We start from the raw sequence: 17,567 nt of genomic DNA, 5'->3' as shown, positions 1-17,567 counted from the left end.
TTGCACGGATTTTTTTATGAAATATCATCTCTCCACCTCCGTTTCCCAAATTAATTAGATTCTGGCAAGCGAACATATCATTATCCTTGGCATTTGGGATACAATCTGCCAGGTTTTGATGAATATGGTGATAGGTTTCTCCCTGCCCCCAATCGTAATGCATGAAGCAATTTAACACCTTAGATGTTTTCCAGCAACAAAGCTTCAGATCGTGCTTGCTGGGCTGTGGGCTGTTTAAAGCAGTGCTCCTCAACCTTGGTCACTTGAAGATGGGTGGATCTCAACCCTCAGAATTCCCCCGCAAGCATCCCATGCATCTTCAAGTGCCCTTGGTTGAGGAACCCTGGTTTAAAGGGGGGTGCCATTACTTGTGGTGGACCCGATAGTGTCCTCCTTCTGTTGCCAATATTCTGTAAATGGATTGCATAGCACAGTTCCGTTTTCTTGATGTGATCTGTAGCTGAGGCTAAACCGGGTTTTTCTAAACCAGGGACGTCAAACCAAATTTCATTGAGAGCCACATCAGGGCTGTGGTTGACCTCAGGGGGCCGGGCAAGTGTGGCCAACTGGGTAGGTGTGGCTGACTGGGTGGGCGTGGCCAGCTTGATGCCACTCCCCAAACTGCTGTCATGTTTCCTCTCCATATTGGGTAGACGGGTTGAAGCCACGTTGGCCTGATCTTTCTTCTTCGCACATGATATACGATCATGCGCCAGAGTAATGTGCATGTTGCATAGAATGTGACATACGTATGGAAACGTATGACTAGCTTTTTTTCCTAACTACGTGTATAAGGGTTATTTTTTACGTTATTCATGTTGTCTTCTATTCTTATATGGACTGCAGTAGAGGCTAAACCAATTCTTATATGGACTGCAGTAGGGGCTAAACCAATTTCGTTGTATGCATGATGTGTCATGACAATAAAGGCTTTCAACTTGGACTTCCGGTTCCGGCGGCTACGGCGACAGGCAGATCGCTGCCTGCTCCAGCTCTCCCGGTGGGCTTCCCCCGCTTCTGGGGGGGCACAAGACGCCTTGGAGGGGCGTCTTGCCGAAGGAACGGCTCGCGGAGGGTCCTGGCGTCGGCGGCGGCTGGCGGGGGCTCCTCCGCTTCGTTCTAGGCATCGGGGAGCAGTTTTGGAGGACGTGCGTGCGCACGCGTCTCGCCCCATGCCGATCGGAGAACACACTTCCGAACGAAGCAGCGGCAGTATGGTGAGAGGCTTCCTTTCTGCATTCCTTCGCTTTTGAATTGATGAACTTTTCAGCACTTTTAAAAAGTTAAACTTTCGGATCCCTGCTAGAGGTGCGGCTAGAGGGAGGGGGATTTCCCCCCCTCCCTTGGACAAGCGGCTTGAAAAGACTTTCCTTCCATCCCCAGAGAGGAGGAGGGGGGAGAGCCAACTAATGATGCCTCACCCCTATAAAAGTGATTTTCATTCGACCTAGCTCCAGAACTAATGGATGAACTGAGAACTTTTTGAACTTTTAAAAATTTTACTATGCCTCTGAGCCCAAAGCTGGCAGGGCAAGATGGCACACTTCCGTTGTCTTCATGAACTGTGAAACCTGACTCCACCTTTAAAATTCAGGCTTCCGGTCTTTGTCTCCGAGTCACCCAGAGGAATTTCTTGTGGATTGCTACTTTCCGAACTCTTTGGAGAAAAAAACTTTCATCTACTGCTAGAGTGACTAAAGAAATCCCCATCTGTTTGGATCCTCTGCCTTCTGAATTCGCCTGCCTGCTCTACCTCTCCAGCTGCCCAGTCTCTACTTTGACTGATCTCCTTGCTTCATAAACCATGTCTCCAAAAAGACCACCTCCTGGAAAGCCTGGCTTTGCTACTTCTGCTCCAACGTCTGCAACGTCTAGTCCAGCTACACAGTCAAAGATATCAGAACTGATGCAACCCAAGACTACAGAGATAGACTTCCAACAAATGCTTCAACAAATTTTACAAGGCCAGGAGGAAATTAAGAAACAGTTAAGGGAAATGAAAGATGAAATTAAACAGAATCAAGCCCAAATCTTTAAGAACTCACAGAGACTGGACCTTGTGGAGGGTGGGGTGGCGGAGGCGAGGGGGGGGGTAGAGGCCTTACAGAAGGGGAACAAAGAACTTGACATCCAACAAATGAAAGCAGAGTTTGAAAGAATGTCCTTTTATCTTAGATTTCAAAATGTAATAGAAGCAGATGGGGAAAATATAAGGGACATTATGATTAACATTTTAGCTGAATACATACACAAAGATAAACAGCAGATGGAATGGGAGATAGATCTAGCTTATAGAGTGAATTCAGCATATGCCAGAACACATAATGTACCCAGGGAGGTTCATATTAAATTTCTTAGGAAAACCACAAGAGATGAAATTCTGGGTGTACAAAGGGGGCAAACACTGACATACCACGATAGGGAGATAACCATTCTAAAGCAGATTCCCAAAAAAATTAGGGAAAAAAGGAAAAGCTATTCGCAATTGGCGAATAAATTATACCAGAAGAAAACCACAATGTTATAAACAGACCGAAAGTATTAATGAATTTACAACTAGACTATATATTATAATTATATAAACTGATTGAAAAGTATTTTTTCTAGAATTAATATGCTGATTTTTTTTATGACTATGTAATAAGGTTTGATATTTTGATGTAACCTAGGAGTCTGGAGGGAGGGGGCGTCTGCCATACTTGCAACTGCCAAAATTTGTAACTATTCCACTTACCCTTTTCCGCATAAATGTTTTTAAAAAAACCAATAAAACTTCTTGAAAAAAAAAAAAAAAAAAAAAAGGCTTTCAACTTTAGACCGGGCTGAAGCTATGCTGGCTGGATCTTTTCTCTTTGCACTGGGTAGACCAGGATGACCCCACGGGCTGGATCCGGCCACATCGTGGGCCAAATGCAACCCGCGGACTTTGATTTTGATGCCTCTGTTCTAAACCTTCCTGAACAAAGTGCAAGCGGGATACATCAGTTGTAAATTGTCTTGTCCTTTGTTCAGTAAGTTAGTGCACTTTCTGGGATTGATCATCAGGATACTTCTCCCTTATTGCATTCTTTGACAAAGGGACTAAATTAATGGACTCTTCAAGCCTCAGCAATCAAGAAAGAAACCAATTAACTCCATTTTGCAGAATTAAGAGTACTTTTACTAGTTAGGACAAGACAGCAGCTAAGCAAAGCAAGATCTGAGGCAAAAGCGTGCGAAATCATACATATCAATATGTGACCAAACCCCCTCCCCCTGGTAACCCTCATCCCAACGTCCAATCTTCAAATCCCTTAGGTGTCGTGTGAGTTCCATCTTCAAGGAGCATCATCAGGTTGGTGTGCAAGGCGGTTGGCCTTGACCAACACCAAGCACTCCAGCATGCACAGTGGACAGTGAGACCAAAACTCCCTTTTTACAATCTCTCCTGTACTAAAACTTCCCCTCCCAAATACCAGCCCCCCCCCTCCTCAACATTTCAATGGCAGCCGAAAGCAAATAGCGAAACAGAGGTTGACATCCGGCCCTCCTTCAGGAAAAGAAGTCATCCCTGCAAGAAAATAAAACAATAGAAAAGACAACATAAGACATGTATGATTCAAATATGATTGAGGCTTATCAAGGTACTTAGCGTAGAACTTCTGTAAGAGTCTGGGAGCTCTAACATGAGATTGGTCAACCCACTCAGCCTGTGAGGGGAGAAAATGCTTCCAGGATACCAGATATTGAATTCAATTCCTATGTTTCCTGGAGTCCAAGATTTCCTTAACCTCAAAGTGTTGCTCTCCCTCAATAAGAAGAGGGGCAGGGGGTGCAGGTAGGGGCGTGCGAAAAGAAGAAGTGTGCTATGGTTTCAACAGATTGACATGAAACACAGGATAAATCCACTTAAGATGCTTTGGTAACTCCAATCGTACAGAAACGGGATTAATGATTTTCACAATAGGGAAAGGACCGACATACTTCGGCCCCAGTTTCTTTGATTTCTGGGTGGTTTGTAGAAACTTGGTGGACAAAAACACTCGATCCCCTACTTTGTACTGCCTTTGCTTCACCCTCTTTTTGTCAGCCTGTTTCTTGTGCGCCCGGTGAGCAGCCTCCAACGCCTTGCGGGTCATAGGCCAAATTTGGCGAAGCTGGTCACTCCACTCGGAGAGGGACAAAATTTGCGGTTTTTCTCGAGGCAACTCAGGAATTGGTACAAAGTCCTGTCCAAACACAACTCTAAAAGGGGTCAAGCCGGTACTGCTGTGCACAGAGTTGTTGTATGCCACCTCAGCATGTGGTAACAGTTCAGCCCAGTTATCTTGTTGATAATTGATGAAACACTGGAGGTACTGTTCTAAAACAGAATTAGTCCGTTCACAAGCCCCGTTAGTCTGAGGGTGGTGGGTGGAGTTAGCCCCTGGGTGGAGCCAATTAGCTTCAGAAACTCCTTCCAGAAGAGGGAGGCGAACTGGACCCCCCCCAATCTGAAAGTATGCGTTCAGGTACTCCATGTAACCGGTATACATGTGAAATAAACAACTTAGCTAACGACGTAGCTGATGGGATTTTGGAACAGGATACAAAATGAACTTGTTTGGAAAACAGGTCATTAATTACCCAAATCACAGTATTTCCCAGACTCTCTGGCAATTCGACAATGAAGTCCATCGATATCTCCTTCCACGGAGTCTCAGGGCGGGCCACACCTTGGAGAAGGCCCTGGGGTTTTCCCGTTGGGCGCTTTGCGGCAGCACAAACGGGACAACTGGCTATGTAGGACTCAATGTCTTTTTTCAATAAAGGCCACCAAAATTGTCTCTTAACCAGATGTAAAGTCTTTACAAATCCAAAATGGCCTGCCATTCTCGAATCGTGGGCCCGTTGAAGAACAATAATGTTCAGGTCAGCAGGAACATATAATTTAGCCCCTACCCAAGCCAGTCCATCCTTCATAGTGCATTCGTTTGAATGTTCCTTGAACCAGTCATCGGACTCCAGGCCCTCCTTCTCCCCCCCCTCGGAATGTATTTGAGAGTAAAGTTGAAACGGTTGAAATGTTGCGCCCAACGCACCTGTTTAGGAGATAGCTTACGTGGGGTCTTCAATGCTTCCAAATTTTTATGATCAGTCCATTCTTCAAATGTCCATTTCACCCCTTCTAGGAAATGTCGCCAGGTCATCAAAGCCCATCTGACCGCAAAAGCTTCCTTTCCCCATATAGCTCACCATCTCTCCGTCTCTGTCAGTTTGCGAGAGGTGTAAGTGCATGGCTGCAATTTCCCTTCAGCGTTCGTTTGAAGTAATACTGCCCCCATCGCCACATCACTGGCATCAGCTTGAACGATAAATGGTGCCTCCATATCTGGGTGTTTCAAAACGGGTTCAGCTGCAAAGAGTCGCTTTAATTTCTCGAAAGCGGCTTGACACTCCATAGTCCAATTCAAAGGCTTACCTGGTCTAGGCTTGGCCTCCCCTTCTGACTTTAGGAGATTTGTAACGGGCAGAGCAATGCTGGCGAACGAGGGGATAAATTGACGATAAAAATTGGCAAATCCCAAAAAACTTTGTAATTGTTTGCAGGTGCGAGGAGGTGCCCATTCAGTTACAGCATGGACTTTCGCTGGGTCCATTTCGATGCCATTGTGCGAGATGCAGTAGCCCAAGTAATCAATTTTCTCTTGATGAAATTCACATTTAGACAATTTGGCATAAAGTTCTGCGGCCCAGAGTTTCTTGAGTACCGATCGTACTAAAGTCACGTGTTCATCACATGTTTCCATGTAGATAAGGATGTCATCAAGATAGACCATCACGCCCTTGTACAGGTGTTCATGTAAAGCTTCATTTATTAATTGCATGAAAACAGCTGGCGCCCCTTTTAGGCCAAATGGGAGTACTCTGAATTGAAAACACCCGTGTGGGCAGTTGAAAGCAGTTTTCCATTCATCTCCCTCTTTGATTCTGCCTCCGTAGTAGGCCTCTCTTAGGTCCAATTTCGTGAAGATCTTCCCTTTACCCAATTGGGCCAACATATCCTTCATCAGAGGGAGGGGGTATACATTTTCCATGCACACACTATTAAGATTTTTGTAGTTAACACTGAGACGAAAGGAGCCATCTTTCTTTTCTCTAAGCAACACAAATTTTTGTCAGTAAACTTCCGTAATTCCTCCATTTCATGTGGGGTCATTGAGTAAATCTGGGGTTTTGGAAGTTTTACTCCTGGGAGGATCTCAATGCTGCAATCTGTTGCGCGGTGAGGGGGTAATTTATCAGAGGATTTTTCACTGAAAACGTCCTTTAGGTGCCAATATTCCTTTGGGATTTTCTCCTCCCCCTCAATTTTTTCCTGCACCACGGCCGCTAGGTTAGGTTCAGCATTGGTAATATTGGAAACTCTCCCTTCTCCCTCAGGGGGTTTAGCGGATCGGATAGGCAACCACCCTTTCTTCCAGTTGATGTGTGGGTAAGCCCAGTATGAGAGGCCGGTCCATCCCCGGTGCCACAATGAAATTTAATGTTTCCTGGTGATCTCCCATCCACTTGTCTATAGGTTCAGTCACAAAATGGGCAGGAGTCCCCCCCCCCAGCTATAGACCCATCTAGCTGGCAAAAAGCAATGGGGACTTTCAAAGTTCTCAGTTTCAAGCCCATGTTTTCGACCACTTCCGGGCTAACGATGCAACGTGTGCATCCCGAGTCTAAAAGGGCCAGCATTTTTGCTTGGGTGCCAGTAGAGGCCACTTTAAGTTCTACTGGGATGGTCATGGGGCCCAATCGGGAACTTACCAGACGGTCGTCATTGGATTCGGTTTCACTTTCTCCCGTAGAGGATGACGGTTCTTCTTCTCTTGGGATGGGAGGGAATTGCGCAACAGGTTCCACCCCTTTCATGGCGGTGTCCCTTCTGTTCCCAGGTTGTTTGTCTGGCTTCCTCTCCCCCCCCCCCCCGGCAGAGGGCTTTGGGCCAATCTTGGAGCGGCAATTTGCTGCCCGGTGCCCCTCCTTTTCGCAACGGAAGCAGGTGGTACACCGGGGCTTCCTTGTAGAACAACTTTTTCATCCTTTTGGAGTTCCTTTGGGGGGGTTGGGAAGGGTAGCTTTCTCTTTCTCACTGTCTTCACGGTACTTGTCTCTGGCTAGATCGATCTCCACGTCTGCTGCCAATTCGTGCCAGCGTTGCAAGTTACCGGGGGGGGGGGGGCTGTTTACACAGTTTTGGTATATATCTTTGTTTAAGCCATCCATAAAACTGTCCATTAAAGCTTCTTCCGACCAATCCCGCATATAAATGGACAATTCACGAAACTCTTGTACATATCAATATGTGACCAACCCCCTCCCCCTGGTAACCCTCATCCCAACGTCCAATCTTCAAATCCTTTAGGTGTCATGTGAATTCCATCTTCAAGGAGCATCATCAGGTTGGTATGCAGGGCGGTTGGCCTTGACCGACACCAAGCGCTATTCTCCAGCATGTGCAGTAGACAGTGAGACCAAAACTCCCTTTGTACAATCTCTCCTGCACTTAAACTTCCCCTCCCAAATACCAGCCCCCACATCCTCATTTCAATGGCAGTCGAAAGCAAATAGCGAAACAGAGGCTGAAACACAGGACCAGTGAAATGCTGTGGACACAGTCTATTTAGACTTCAGCAAGGCATTCGACAAAGTAGACCACAGCCTACTTCTTGGTAAACCAGAAAAATGTGGGATAGACAGCATCACCGCCAGATGGGTTCTTAACTGGCTGACCAACTACACTCAATGGATAGTCCTCAGTGTTGGGAATAGCCAACACTTGAGAAGACAGGCTCAAGGTCCAGAATGATCTTGATAGACTTGGAGCATATTCAACAAAATCCAAAAACCAAGTGCCCATCTATAGAATAATTGGTGTCTAGGCTGCCTATCCACCTGCAGACGGACAGTGTAAAGATCGTGTGAAGTGTTGGTATTGCTTCATTCAGGTCGTCCTTGAATTACAACAGTTCATTTAGTGACAGTTGAAGGAACGATACCTATGCCCGTTCCTCAAAGTTTTGGTTGTTGCGATGCCCGTCCCTGCGTTCACACGATTGCATTGGCAGCCCGTCCATATTACCATTCATGTTAAGAACCGTGGTTAGAATACAGTATTGCAGGCTAATTCTGCCCACTGCCAGCAGTTCGATCCTGACAGGCTCAAGGTTGATTCAGCCCTTCTGCTCTTCTAAGGTTGGTAAAAGGAGGACCCAGATTGTTGGGGGCAATACGCTGACTCTATAAAGCCACTTATGAGAGGACTGGAAAGCACTGTGAAGTGGTATATAGGTCTACGTCTATTGCTCTCTTATCTATCTCTATGTTTTTCATCCATCCATCAATCTATCAGCTGTAGTGGCATAGTGGTTAGAATGCAGTATTGCAGGCTAATTCTGCTGACTGCCAGCAGTTCGATTCTGACTGGCTCCAGGTTGACTCAGCCTTCCATATTTCTGAGGTCGGTAAAATGAGAACCCAAATTCTTGAGGGCAAGAGGCTGAGTTTGTAAACGGCTTAGAGAGGGTTGGAAAGCATTGTGAAGTGGCATATAAGTCTAAGGACTATTGCTATTGTATCTATCTATCACTATGTCTATCATCCATCCATCCACCCATCTATCCATCCATCTATCTATCATCAACTGTGGTGGTGCAGTGCTTGGAATGCAGCATTGCAGGCTAACTCTGCCGACTGCCATGAGTTCGATTTTTACCGGCTCAAGACTAACTCAGCCTTCCAGCCTTCCGGGGTGAGTAAAATGAGGACCCAGGTTGTTGGGGGCAGGAGAAGCTGACTCTGTAAACCGTTTAGAGAGGGCTGGAAAGCACTGTGAAGCGATATATAAGTCTAAGGGCTATTGTAGGGGGCGCTTCAACCTACCCCCATCTGGCCTTTTCGCAGCTCTGCAGTCCCTCCCCCTTGTTGCCCCATGCTGCCCTTTGCCGTCTTCTTCCATTGTCTGCTGGTTATTCCTGGGCGTTTTGGGGAGGAGGCCAGCAGTTCCCACATGAAGGGCCAGTCTGGGCACGCCTCATCAGCTGCCAGAGGAGGGCATGAAGGAGGGCAGGGAGGGCACAGCAGGGCAGCAAAGTGCGAGGTCCTGGCCTATAGGTAGGGACTATGGGTAGCTCTTGACTTAAAACAATTCATTTAGTGACCATTCAAAATTGCAGTGGCACTGAAAAAAGTGTCCTATGACTTTTTCACACTTATGACCATCACATGATCAAAATTCATGTATTTGGCAACTGGTTCATATCTATGACGCATGCAGCGCCCCAAAGTCACCTGATCACCTTTTGACAAGCAAAGCCAACAGGGAAGCTGGATTCACTTAACAATGGCAGTGATTCACTTAACGATGGTGGCAAGAAAGGGTGTAAAATGGGGCAAACCCGCGCAACAAATGCCTCACTTAACAGCCAAACTTTTGTGGTCATAAGTCGAGGACTGCCTGTACCGAAACTGCCCTCACTAAGGGGCATGGTCATGTGATGTTACAACTGTTGTCCCATCGCTTAGCGACAATAATTCCTGTCCGGTGAGGGTTATTAAGTGAGGACTACTTGAATATTCATTAACTCTGGCTGCTTCCACACGAGTGAGCGATGGAGTCTTTCAGCTTCGTGCGCCAGAGCCAGAGCTGTAGATCATGAATGAAGGCAGACTTTCTATCTCCCCATCCATCACCCATCATCCATCATCCGTGTGGGAATGGCCTCTGATTGCCAGTGCGTGATTAGAAGGCATTTCACAGCCTTTATAATGCACAAATGCTTTTCAGGATGGGGGAGGGAGGGAGGAAGATGGGAATAAGAAGGAAGGAAGGAAGGAAGGAAGGAAGGAAGGAAGGAAGGAAGGAAGGAAGGTGGGAATGAGAAGGAGGGAACGAAGATGGGAATGAGAAAGAAGAAAAGAACTCAGGAAGGAAGGAAGAGAAGGAAGGAGGGAAGGAAGATGGGAATGAGAAAGAAGAAAAGAACTCGGGAAGGAAAAGAAGGAAGGAGGGAAGGAAGATGGGAAGGAGAAAAGAAAAGAACTCAGGAAGGAAGGAAGAGAAGGAAGAGAAGGAAGGAGGGAAGGAAGATGGGAAGGAGAAAGAAGAGGAGGAAGGAAAGGCTTGTAGTTTTTAAAGGCACTAACCACCATTTCTTGTGCCGGCCTGGGCAGGAGCGTTTAATCTATTGCAGTCATCAGACCAAATCCTGCTGCGTTAACAGAGTTTTGTGTCACTTCAGGCAACCAAGAATCCATGCATGCTTAATTTTCAGCTCATGCCAAGATGCTGCATGCAGTCTTGGGACTATGGAATCTCTGAAGAAAGCAAGCAAGTTTTCCGTCCTTCCGAGGTCGGTAAAATGAGGACCCAGATTGTTGTGTGCAATAGGCTGACTTTATAAACAGATTAGAGAGGGTTGTGAAACGCTATATAAGTCTAAGTGCTATTGGTATCATGGTTACATGATGTCTCATTTAATGATTGTGGTGATTCGCTTAACAGCCACAATCAGAAGTACTGTTGAGTTTGGCATTGAAGAATCAAAATCGACTCTTAACTTTTCTCGCCCAATTCTGCATAGTTTAAGAATAATGCTCTCCCCACCTCCCATGTAACAGGTTGCATTGTCCAATTATAAATCGTTCTTTTGTTTTGAGAACAGTTCGTGTCTTAGCCATCATCTGCAGGAGTGCCCTTGGCTCTCACAGTTGAAGTCTGGAGTCTCTGCATTCCTTCTCAGCTTTCCGTCCCCCCCAGTTCTTTGGCAAGTTGAAAAGCGATAAGATAAGGATAAGCGGCTTCAGTTATGACAGTCAGGGCAGTCACATAATTGTTGCTTAATGATGGAGTTGCCATTCCCAGTTATGGTCGTTAAGTGAGGACTACCTGCATGGCAAATTGTGTGCCGGATTGGAAAATGCTCCGCCGATCAAGCTTTGCCTTTGGAGGTTGTTTGCTGCTGCACATTTCGCAACAGGGAAAGGAGGGCAGAGTTTAGCAATGTTTTCAGTGCTCTTTCCAAAGTGCCTATTCAGCATCTCGGTCTCCGGTTTGCAATACATCACCAAGAAAAGGGCAACCGTAGGTGCATATCTGCAGAGATCTGCATGTTCCGATGTGCGGGGCTGGATGCAAATGTATCGATAATTAGTGTAGTTGAAAGAGAAATATTATCCATTCTTGCCACTGGGAAGACTTTCAGGCAGGTGACCTTCCTACTGCTCTCCTCAGCTGCTTCTCCTGACTCCAGGATTCGCATCTTCACACTAATTACATCCTTGAACAAACTTGGTGTTTTGCGTATCGACGCAGCTCCAGGCTTGAGTCATGGGACGTAAGGCCTGGGAGGACTTTGTCATCTAGTCCAGCCCTTGTCCTGCGTGGGAAACACCCCACCACCACTGGGGCATCCCGGACAGGTGGCCACCTGGCCTCTGCTTAGGTTCTGACTGAGGCTTTCCCAGTCTTTGTCCCGATCAATCCCTTTTATTTAATTAACAGTGAATTCCTCTCCAGCAAAGTCTTTCCTTTCTCACGGTCTTTCAGGATAGTTCACAATTACCAACCTTTCTCAGAGTGGCCAGGCCGATATCCTTCAGACGCCGCAATACTTGGCAAGAATGCAGGAATGAACTCATTGTTTCCTGCAAACTCCATTCCCCTTTTCTCCTCTTTTATTCCCTATGGGAGGGGCTATTCTCCGTCCACCTGTGGCCTTACTCCCAAGTCGACCCTTGTTCCTTGGCTGTTCCCTTCGTCTGGCAACTCTGCACATGTGCATATTGGGAACAGGGTCCAGCTGTTCCTCTGCCTCACTGCTGTCTGACTCCAAAGGCAGCTGATAACTGTCAGACGGCTCTGGCCCCCTCTCTGCCTCCAACGCAGAGCCTCATCTGAGCCTTCCCCAGACTCCAGGACTGGCCCATGTTCCTCCCCAACCCTCCTCACTGTCCGACTCTGCTGGCAGCTCCTCTGGCTGCTGGTGGGCCACAACAGCTTAAACTCTCCAGTGAAGGAGGTTCCAACAACTCCCCAGCGGCCCATTGTAGAACAGCTTTCATCCTTAGGACGGTCTTCTTGCACCCAACCCAACCCATTCCAATATGTTTCTGAATGGTCCTACCACATCTTTTATCTACCGGATCATCCTCTGGACACTTTCTCACTGCAGTCGTCTTCTCTCCAGACTGAAGGTACCCAACACATCCAGTTGTTCCTCTTAAGCTTTTTGTTCCAGTCCCCTCATCATCATTGCTTTTCTCTGGATATGCTCCAATTTGTCAGCTTCTTTCCTAAAGTGTAGAACGGGACACGATATTCTAGGTGTGATGCTATTCTAGTACTGTAGGCTCCTTCTTCTGCCAGCAGTTTGTCAGTTCGAGTCTCACCGGGCTCAAGGTTGACTCAGCCCTCCGTCCTTCCGAGGGGGGTAAAATGAGGACCCAGATTGTTGGGGGCAAGAGGCTGACTCTGTAAACCGCTTAGAGAGGGCTGGAAAGCATTGTGAAGCGTTATATAAGTCTAAGTGCCATTGCTTGGGAAGGAAGGAAGGAAGGAAGGAAGGAAGGAAGGAAGGAAGGAAGGAAGGAAGGAAGGAAGGAAGGAAGGAAGGAAGGGACGTGGTGGCAGAGTGTTAGAATGCAGTATTGCAGGCTAACTCTGTCGACATCCAGCAGTTCGATTCTCACCAGCTCAAGGTTGACTTAACCTTCTGTCCTTCTTAGGTGAGTAAAATGAGGACCCAGATTGTTGGGGGCAATATGCTGACTCTGTAAATTGCTTAGCGGGGGCTGTAAAGCACTGTGAAGCAGTATATAAGCTTAAATTCTATTGCTAATACAGAATACGGATCTTTCTAGATTTTGACACCCTGCTTCAGTTGAGGATGGTATTTGCCTTCTCTTCTCTAGACTAGCCATGCCCAGTTCCTGCAACCATTCTTTGTATGTTTGAGCCTCCAGTCCCCTAATCATCTTGGTTGCTCTTCTCTGCACTCTTTCTAGAGTCTCAATATCATTTCACCCTGCTACTTGCTGTAAATGAAGCAGTTGATCGAGGGGTGGGTAGGTGGACGGGCATGTTGCCAACGATCGTCAGCAATCTGAGAGACGGTTTGATCTTATACAGTCAATCCTAGATTCTCTAGCCATGTTGCTGGCGTCTTTCAGACCCATCAATCAAACTATACTGCCTTATGTGATCTGAGAGGTGTGTTGCTACTGTTTGGAGTAGCAGACTCTTCCCTGCTAGCCCATACCACCCTCACCAACCCTGTGGTTTTTCTAGAAAGCTTTTAAACTCTGGCTTTTCCAGCAGACCTCTGTCCGGGACGATGTAGGATCTGAAAGCAGAAAGCATTTCTACTTCTATTCCTCTGGAGTGGAGTCTTGTCTTCTTCTTCTTCTTCTTCTTCTTCTTCTTCTTCTTCTTCTTCTTCTTCTTCTTCTTCTTCTTCTTCTTCTTCTTCTTCTTCTTCTTCTTCTTCTTTATTACTGATTTATTTTCAGTGGAGTTTACATAATACATTTTTACATTTTTTAAAATGCTGCCATAGGATACCTCTGGATTAGACAGCTTATAAATAAAATCAATAATGAATGAATGAATTCCAGTGTCAGGGCTCCAAGTAACACCCCCCAATGAAAAAAGACTCTGAGGCTCGAATTTCCTCAAAGTTCCACTTTATTAGAGATGTCATATTGGCACATCTGGGAAAACCCAAATCTGAAATGTTTCCAGGTTTTCCCCACCCAAAAGAAAGTTCTAGTCCCTGCCCAGCAACCCCCTGTCCATCACAAGGCCCAATCAGGCACCGTCCCAACTGGAGATGCCTCCCAGTCACGCCATTGCAGATGCAGGGCAAGCCGTCCTTGACACTCTGAGAAAGGAATGTTATTTAGACTATATACCTCCCATGCTCCATATAATCCCCCCTCCTGTTTTCCCACAGCAGAAAATGTGGCCGGCCTGAAGGCCCAATGCAAAAGATGGCTTCCAGGTCTGACATCCAGCATCCCACCTGTAAATCGTAGCATTATTAGATGATACACACACACACACACACAGAGAGAGAGAGAGAGAGAGAGAGAAAAATATCATTGTAATAATACAACTGTTACAAAAAGAACCTTACCTCCGTCAGACTTTCTTTGGCTGCATTGAGTAACAACAGCACACCGACATCTGCCTAGAGCCGTGATGGCAATCCTATGGCACGCGTGCCACAGGTGGCAGGTGGAGTCATTTGTCAGGGCACGCGAGGCGTTGCCCTGTCAGCTGGCCAGCGCGTATTCGCACGCTGGCCAGCTGAGTTCAGCCTTTTTTAAAGCCATTTTTCGCCCTCCCCAGGCTCCAGAGGCTTTATAGGAACCTGGGGAGGGCGAAAAGAGCCTCCCCCGCCCCCCCCCCCCCAGAGACCCTCCGGAGTCTTCAGGAGCTTCCCTGAAGCCTCCAGAGCCCCAAAAAAACGGCCCTATGGGCAAACAGGAAGTTCGGGAACGGACTTCCAGTTTGCTTGTAGGGTCGGTTTAAGCCCTCCGGAGGCTTCAGGGATCTTCTGGAAGCTTCACTGAAGGCTCCAGAGGACTAAAAACCACCCTCCGAGCAAACTGGAAGTCTGGTTTTCTCGTAGGGTCCTTTTTAGTCCTCCGGAGGCTTCAAGGAAACCTCGTGAAGGTCCCTTAAGCCTCCGGAGGGTCTCTGGGGGGGGGTGGGGGAGGCTGTTTTCGCCCTCCCCAGGCTCCTATAAAGCCTCTGGAGCCTGGGGAGGGCGAAAAAGACATGTAAAAATTGGGGGGGGGGTCGCGCATCTCATGCGTGCATGCGGACTGGGGGGTTGCGTGTTGCATTATGGGTGTGGCACGCCCGCGCACGCCCCCCCTGCGCCACCCCCCTTATGGCACACGAGCCAAAAAAGGTTTCCATCGCTGCCTAGAGCAAACCCTCAGCTTCATGGAAGTCAATTGACTGACCTGTTGTAGCAGAGGTCACTTCAATTTCAAACAGGGACCAACTTTACCCAGCAATGTTGTGCACAAAATCTCATGTGTCATTTCACCAGCGTTTGTCTGTCTGTCCCTCCAATCTAAGTGAAGGCTTTATTGTATTTCTACTCGGGAGTAAGCAAGTATCCTATGGCTCACAAGCAGGCCACGAAGGACACAACCGCAGCCTTTTAGTTTACCGAGCTACAAACCTGGTTGCTATTTCCCCCACCGTCCCCATGAGCCGTGGTGGCGCAGTGGTCAGAGTGCAGTACTGCAGGCTCTTTCTGCTAACTGCTGGCTGCCTGCAGTTTGGCAGTTCGAGTCTCACCAGACTCAAGGTTGACTCAGCCTTCTGAAGTGGGTAAAACAAGGACCCAGATTGTTGGGGGCAAGAGGCTGACTCTGTAAATACCTTAGAGAGGGCTGTAAAGCACTATAAAGTGGTACATAAGTGCCATTGCTATTGCTACCTTATCATGGAAGGTTCAAGCCATTTTCTACAATCTGTACTGCACATATTGTGTTACCCTAAAACTGAGGAATCGTTGAATGACTCTCTTACCATGTTCAGGAAAATCAATTAAGCTGTTACCAAGAGGTGACCGTCCAACTTCTTAAAAACTCCCAGAGTTGGAAAATCTGCCATCTCTCTAGGTAGACAGTTCCACTATTGGATAATTTTCAGTAAGTTCTTCCTTCCATTAAAATGAAATCGAGGTAGCTGCAACTTGTTATTTCTGCTCTTACTTTCCTTGATGATGGCAAAGAGATTTTTTTTGTCAATCTCCCCTTTGTGTCTCTCTTAACTTTAATAACTTCTTCTCTCTTGATTCCCCCACCGTCTCTCGCACCCGATTGCCCCACAGGTACAGAACATGTCTCAGTCCATAGAAGTCTTGGACAGGCGAACTCAACGGGATCTTCAGTATGTGGAGAAAATGGAAAATCAGATGAGAGGCCTGGAATCCAAGTTTAAGCAAGTGGAAGAGAGTCACAAGCAACACCTGGCCAGACAGTTTAAGGTAAGTAGACCTCTTGGGCCCAGGAAGGAAAGAAGTGCCTTCTTGGCAGAATTTTTGGGGAAGGCTGAGGGTCTCTTAGGCACCATTTCCCAACTGGGGGGGGGGGGAGTTGTCTCAGAAGGGTTGGGTTCCCCTCCCATTGCAGGACTGCTCTTGCTCACAACAATGGTGGCTGAAGCTCAGCAGAGGCAGAATGGACTTTAATTTCCACTACAGTCACTGAGAGTTTCCAGAAAGCCTCCATTTCCTTTGCTTTGAAGGCCATCCAGGAAACCCTAAACTTGGGATGAACTGAACGACTTTTGAAATCCAAGAGTCAGATTGTTGGGCTGCAATTTTTGCCCCTTCTCAGCATTTTAAATCTACTTTCCTTCTTTCCTGCCTTCACTGAACTGGTTCCCATTGAATAGATCTTTCTCCTCCATTATCTACAAAAGGACAGGTCTGGAATTTGCTAAGATCCATGAGATTTCCTGCCAAGTAAAACTGATGTAATGAATGAAAGAGGCCCTTCCCAGTTTCAAAATCGAACTGGGAGTTTCATATCATACATGGAATCCTCAAGCTGGGAGGGACTCATGGAGACATCCCAACCCACCCCCAGCTCAGTGTAGGAAGCCAAATGGGAAGATCCTGAGCTACGAATGAATGTCATGTGTGAATGCCATGCCCCTCGTGTTCTCTCAAAGGAGGGTTTTTCGGCCTGGGGCTAGGACAGTCTGAGCTTCCCATCAAAGTGGTCTTCTGGTGGTACTTGGAAACAACCCCCCCACCCCATGGAATGCTATGAAAATGGAGCCCCAAATTCAGGCATCCTTCAGAGATGGTTGTCTATGTTCATTTCAATCCACCCAGTGGATTGAAATGAAAGGTGGCCCCCAGTGAAGAGGGGGCCACCCTTCCTCCTCTGGAGAATTAGTTCCATTATGAAACTGCTCTCCTTCTTCCCCCCCTCCCCCCCGCCCCCCAATCGGGAGGCTGTGAGTTTGATCCTAGGTAGCAGCAGATATTTCTCTCTCTGGGCATAATGAGCAAAATATCTGCTGCGAACTCTGCATTGGTGACAGGAAGGGCATCCGTCCAGTAAACACTCAGTTGCCCTGACTCTACCCTGATGATGCAAGGGATTACTGGGTCATTAAAAGCCCCCCCCCCCCCAAAAATGAAACTGCTCAGCTTGTTTCATTTGTATTTTTCAACGTCCAGCATCATTTGACCTGTAGTTGGAGGAGATGCTTTCTGGAACTGTTTTCCAGGCTTCCCCAACCTGTCCCTGACCCCAGTGCAGAGCCAGGTTGGTGGGAAGGCTCTAGAGCAGGGGTGTCCAAACTTGGGAACTTTAAGACTTGTGGACTTCAACTCCCAGAATTCCCCAGCCAGCATGGCTGGCTGGGGAATTCTAGGAGTTGAAGTCCACAAGTCTTAAAGTTCTCAAGTTTGGACACCCCTGCTCTAGAGGAAAGCCTCCTAACAGAGGTGTGTGTGTGTGTGTGTGTCCAAAGAGACCCTTTCGTTCTGCTCATTCTCAGCTGAGTGAGGGGCTTTTTG

General features: G+C 47.2%; 1 protein-coding gene across 2 annotated transcripts in view; it reads left to right on the top strand.

Moving 5' to 3' along the window:
* OLFM1 (olfactomedin 1) overlaps window positions 1–17,567 on the top strand; it is a 70,918-nt gene that overhangs the window by 41,608 nt on the left and 11,743 nt on the right. For both annotated transcript variants that reach the window (XM_081967492.1, XM_081967491.1), the window contains exon 3: window positions 15,864–16,019. In XM_081967492.1, coding sequence (XP_081823618.1) covers window positions 15,864–16,019 — 156 coding nt within the window. The remainder of the gene's footprint in view (window positions 1–15,863; window positions 16,020–17,567) is intronic.

This window comes from Natrix helvetica (assembly GCF_964273705.1).
Source record: "Natrix helvetica genome assembly, chromosome: 15".
In the NCBI taxonomy this organism is placed as follows: domain Eukaryota; kingdom Metazoa; phylum Chordata; class Lepidosauria; order Squamata; family Natricidae; genus Natrix; species Natrix helvetica.
This window is presented reverse-complemented; position numbering and strand designations above follow the sequence as displayed.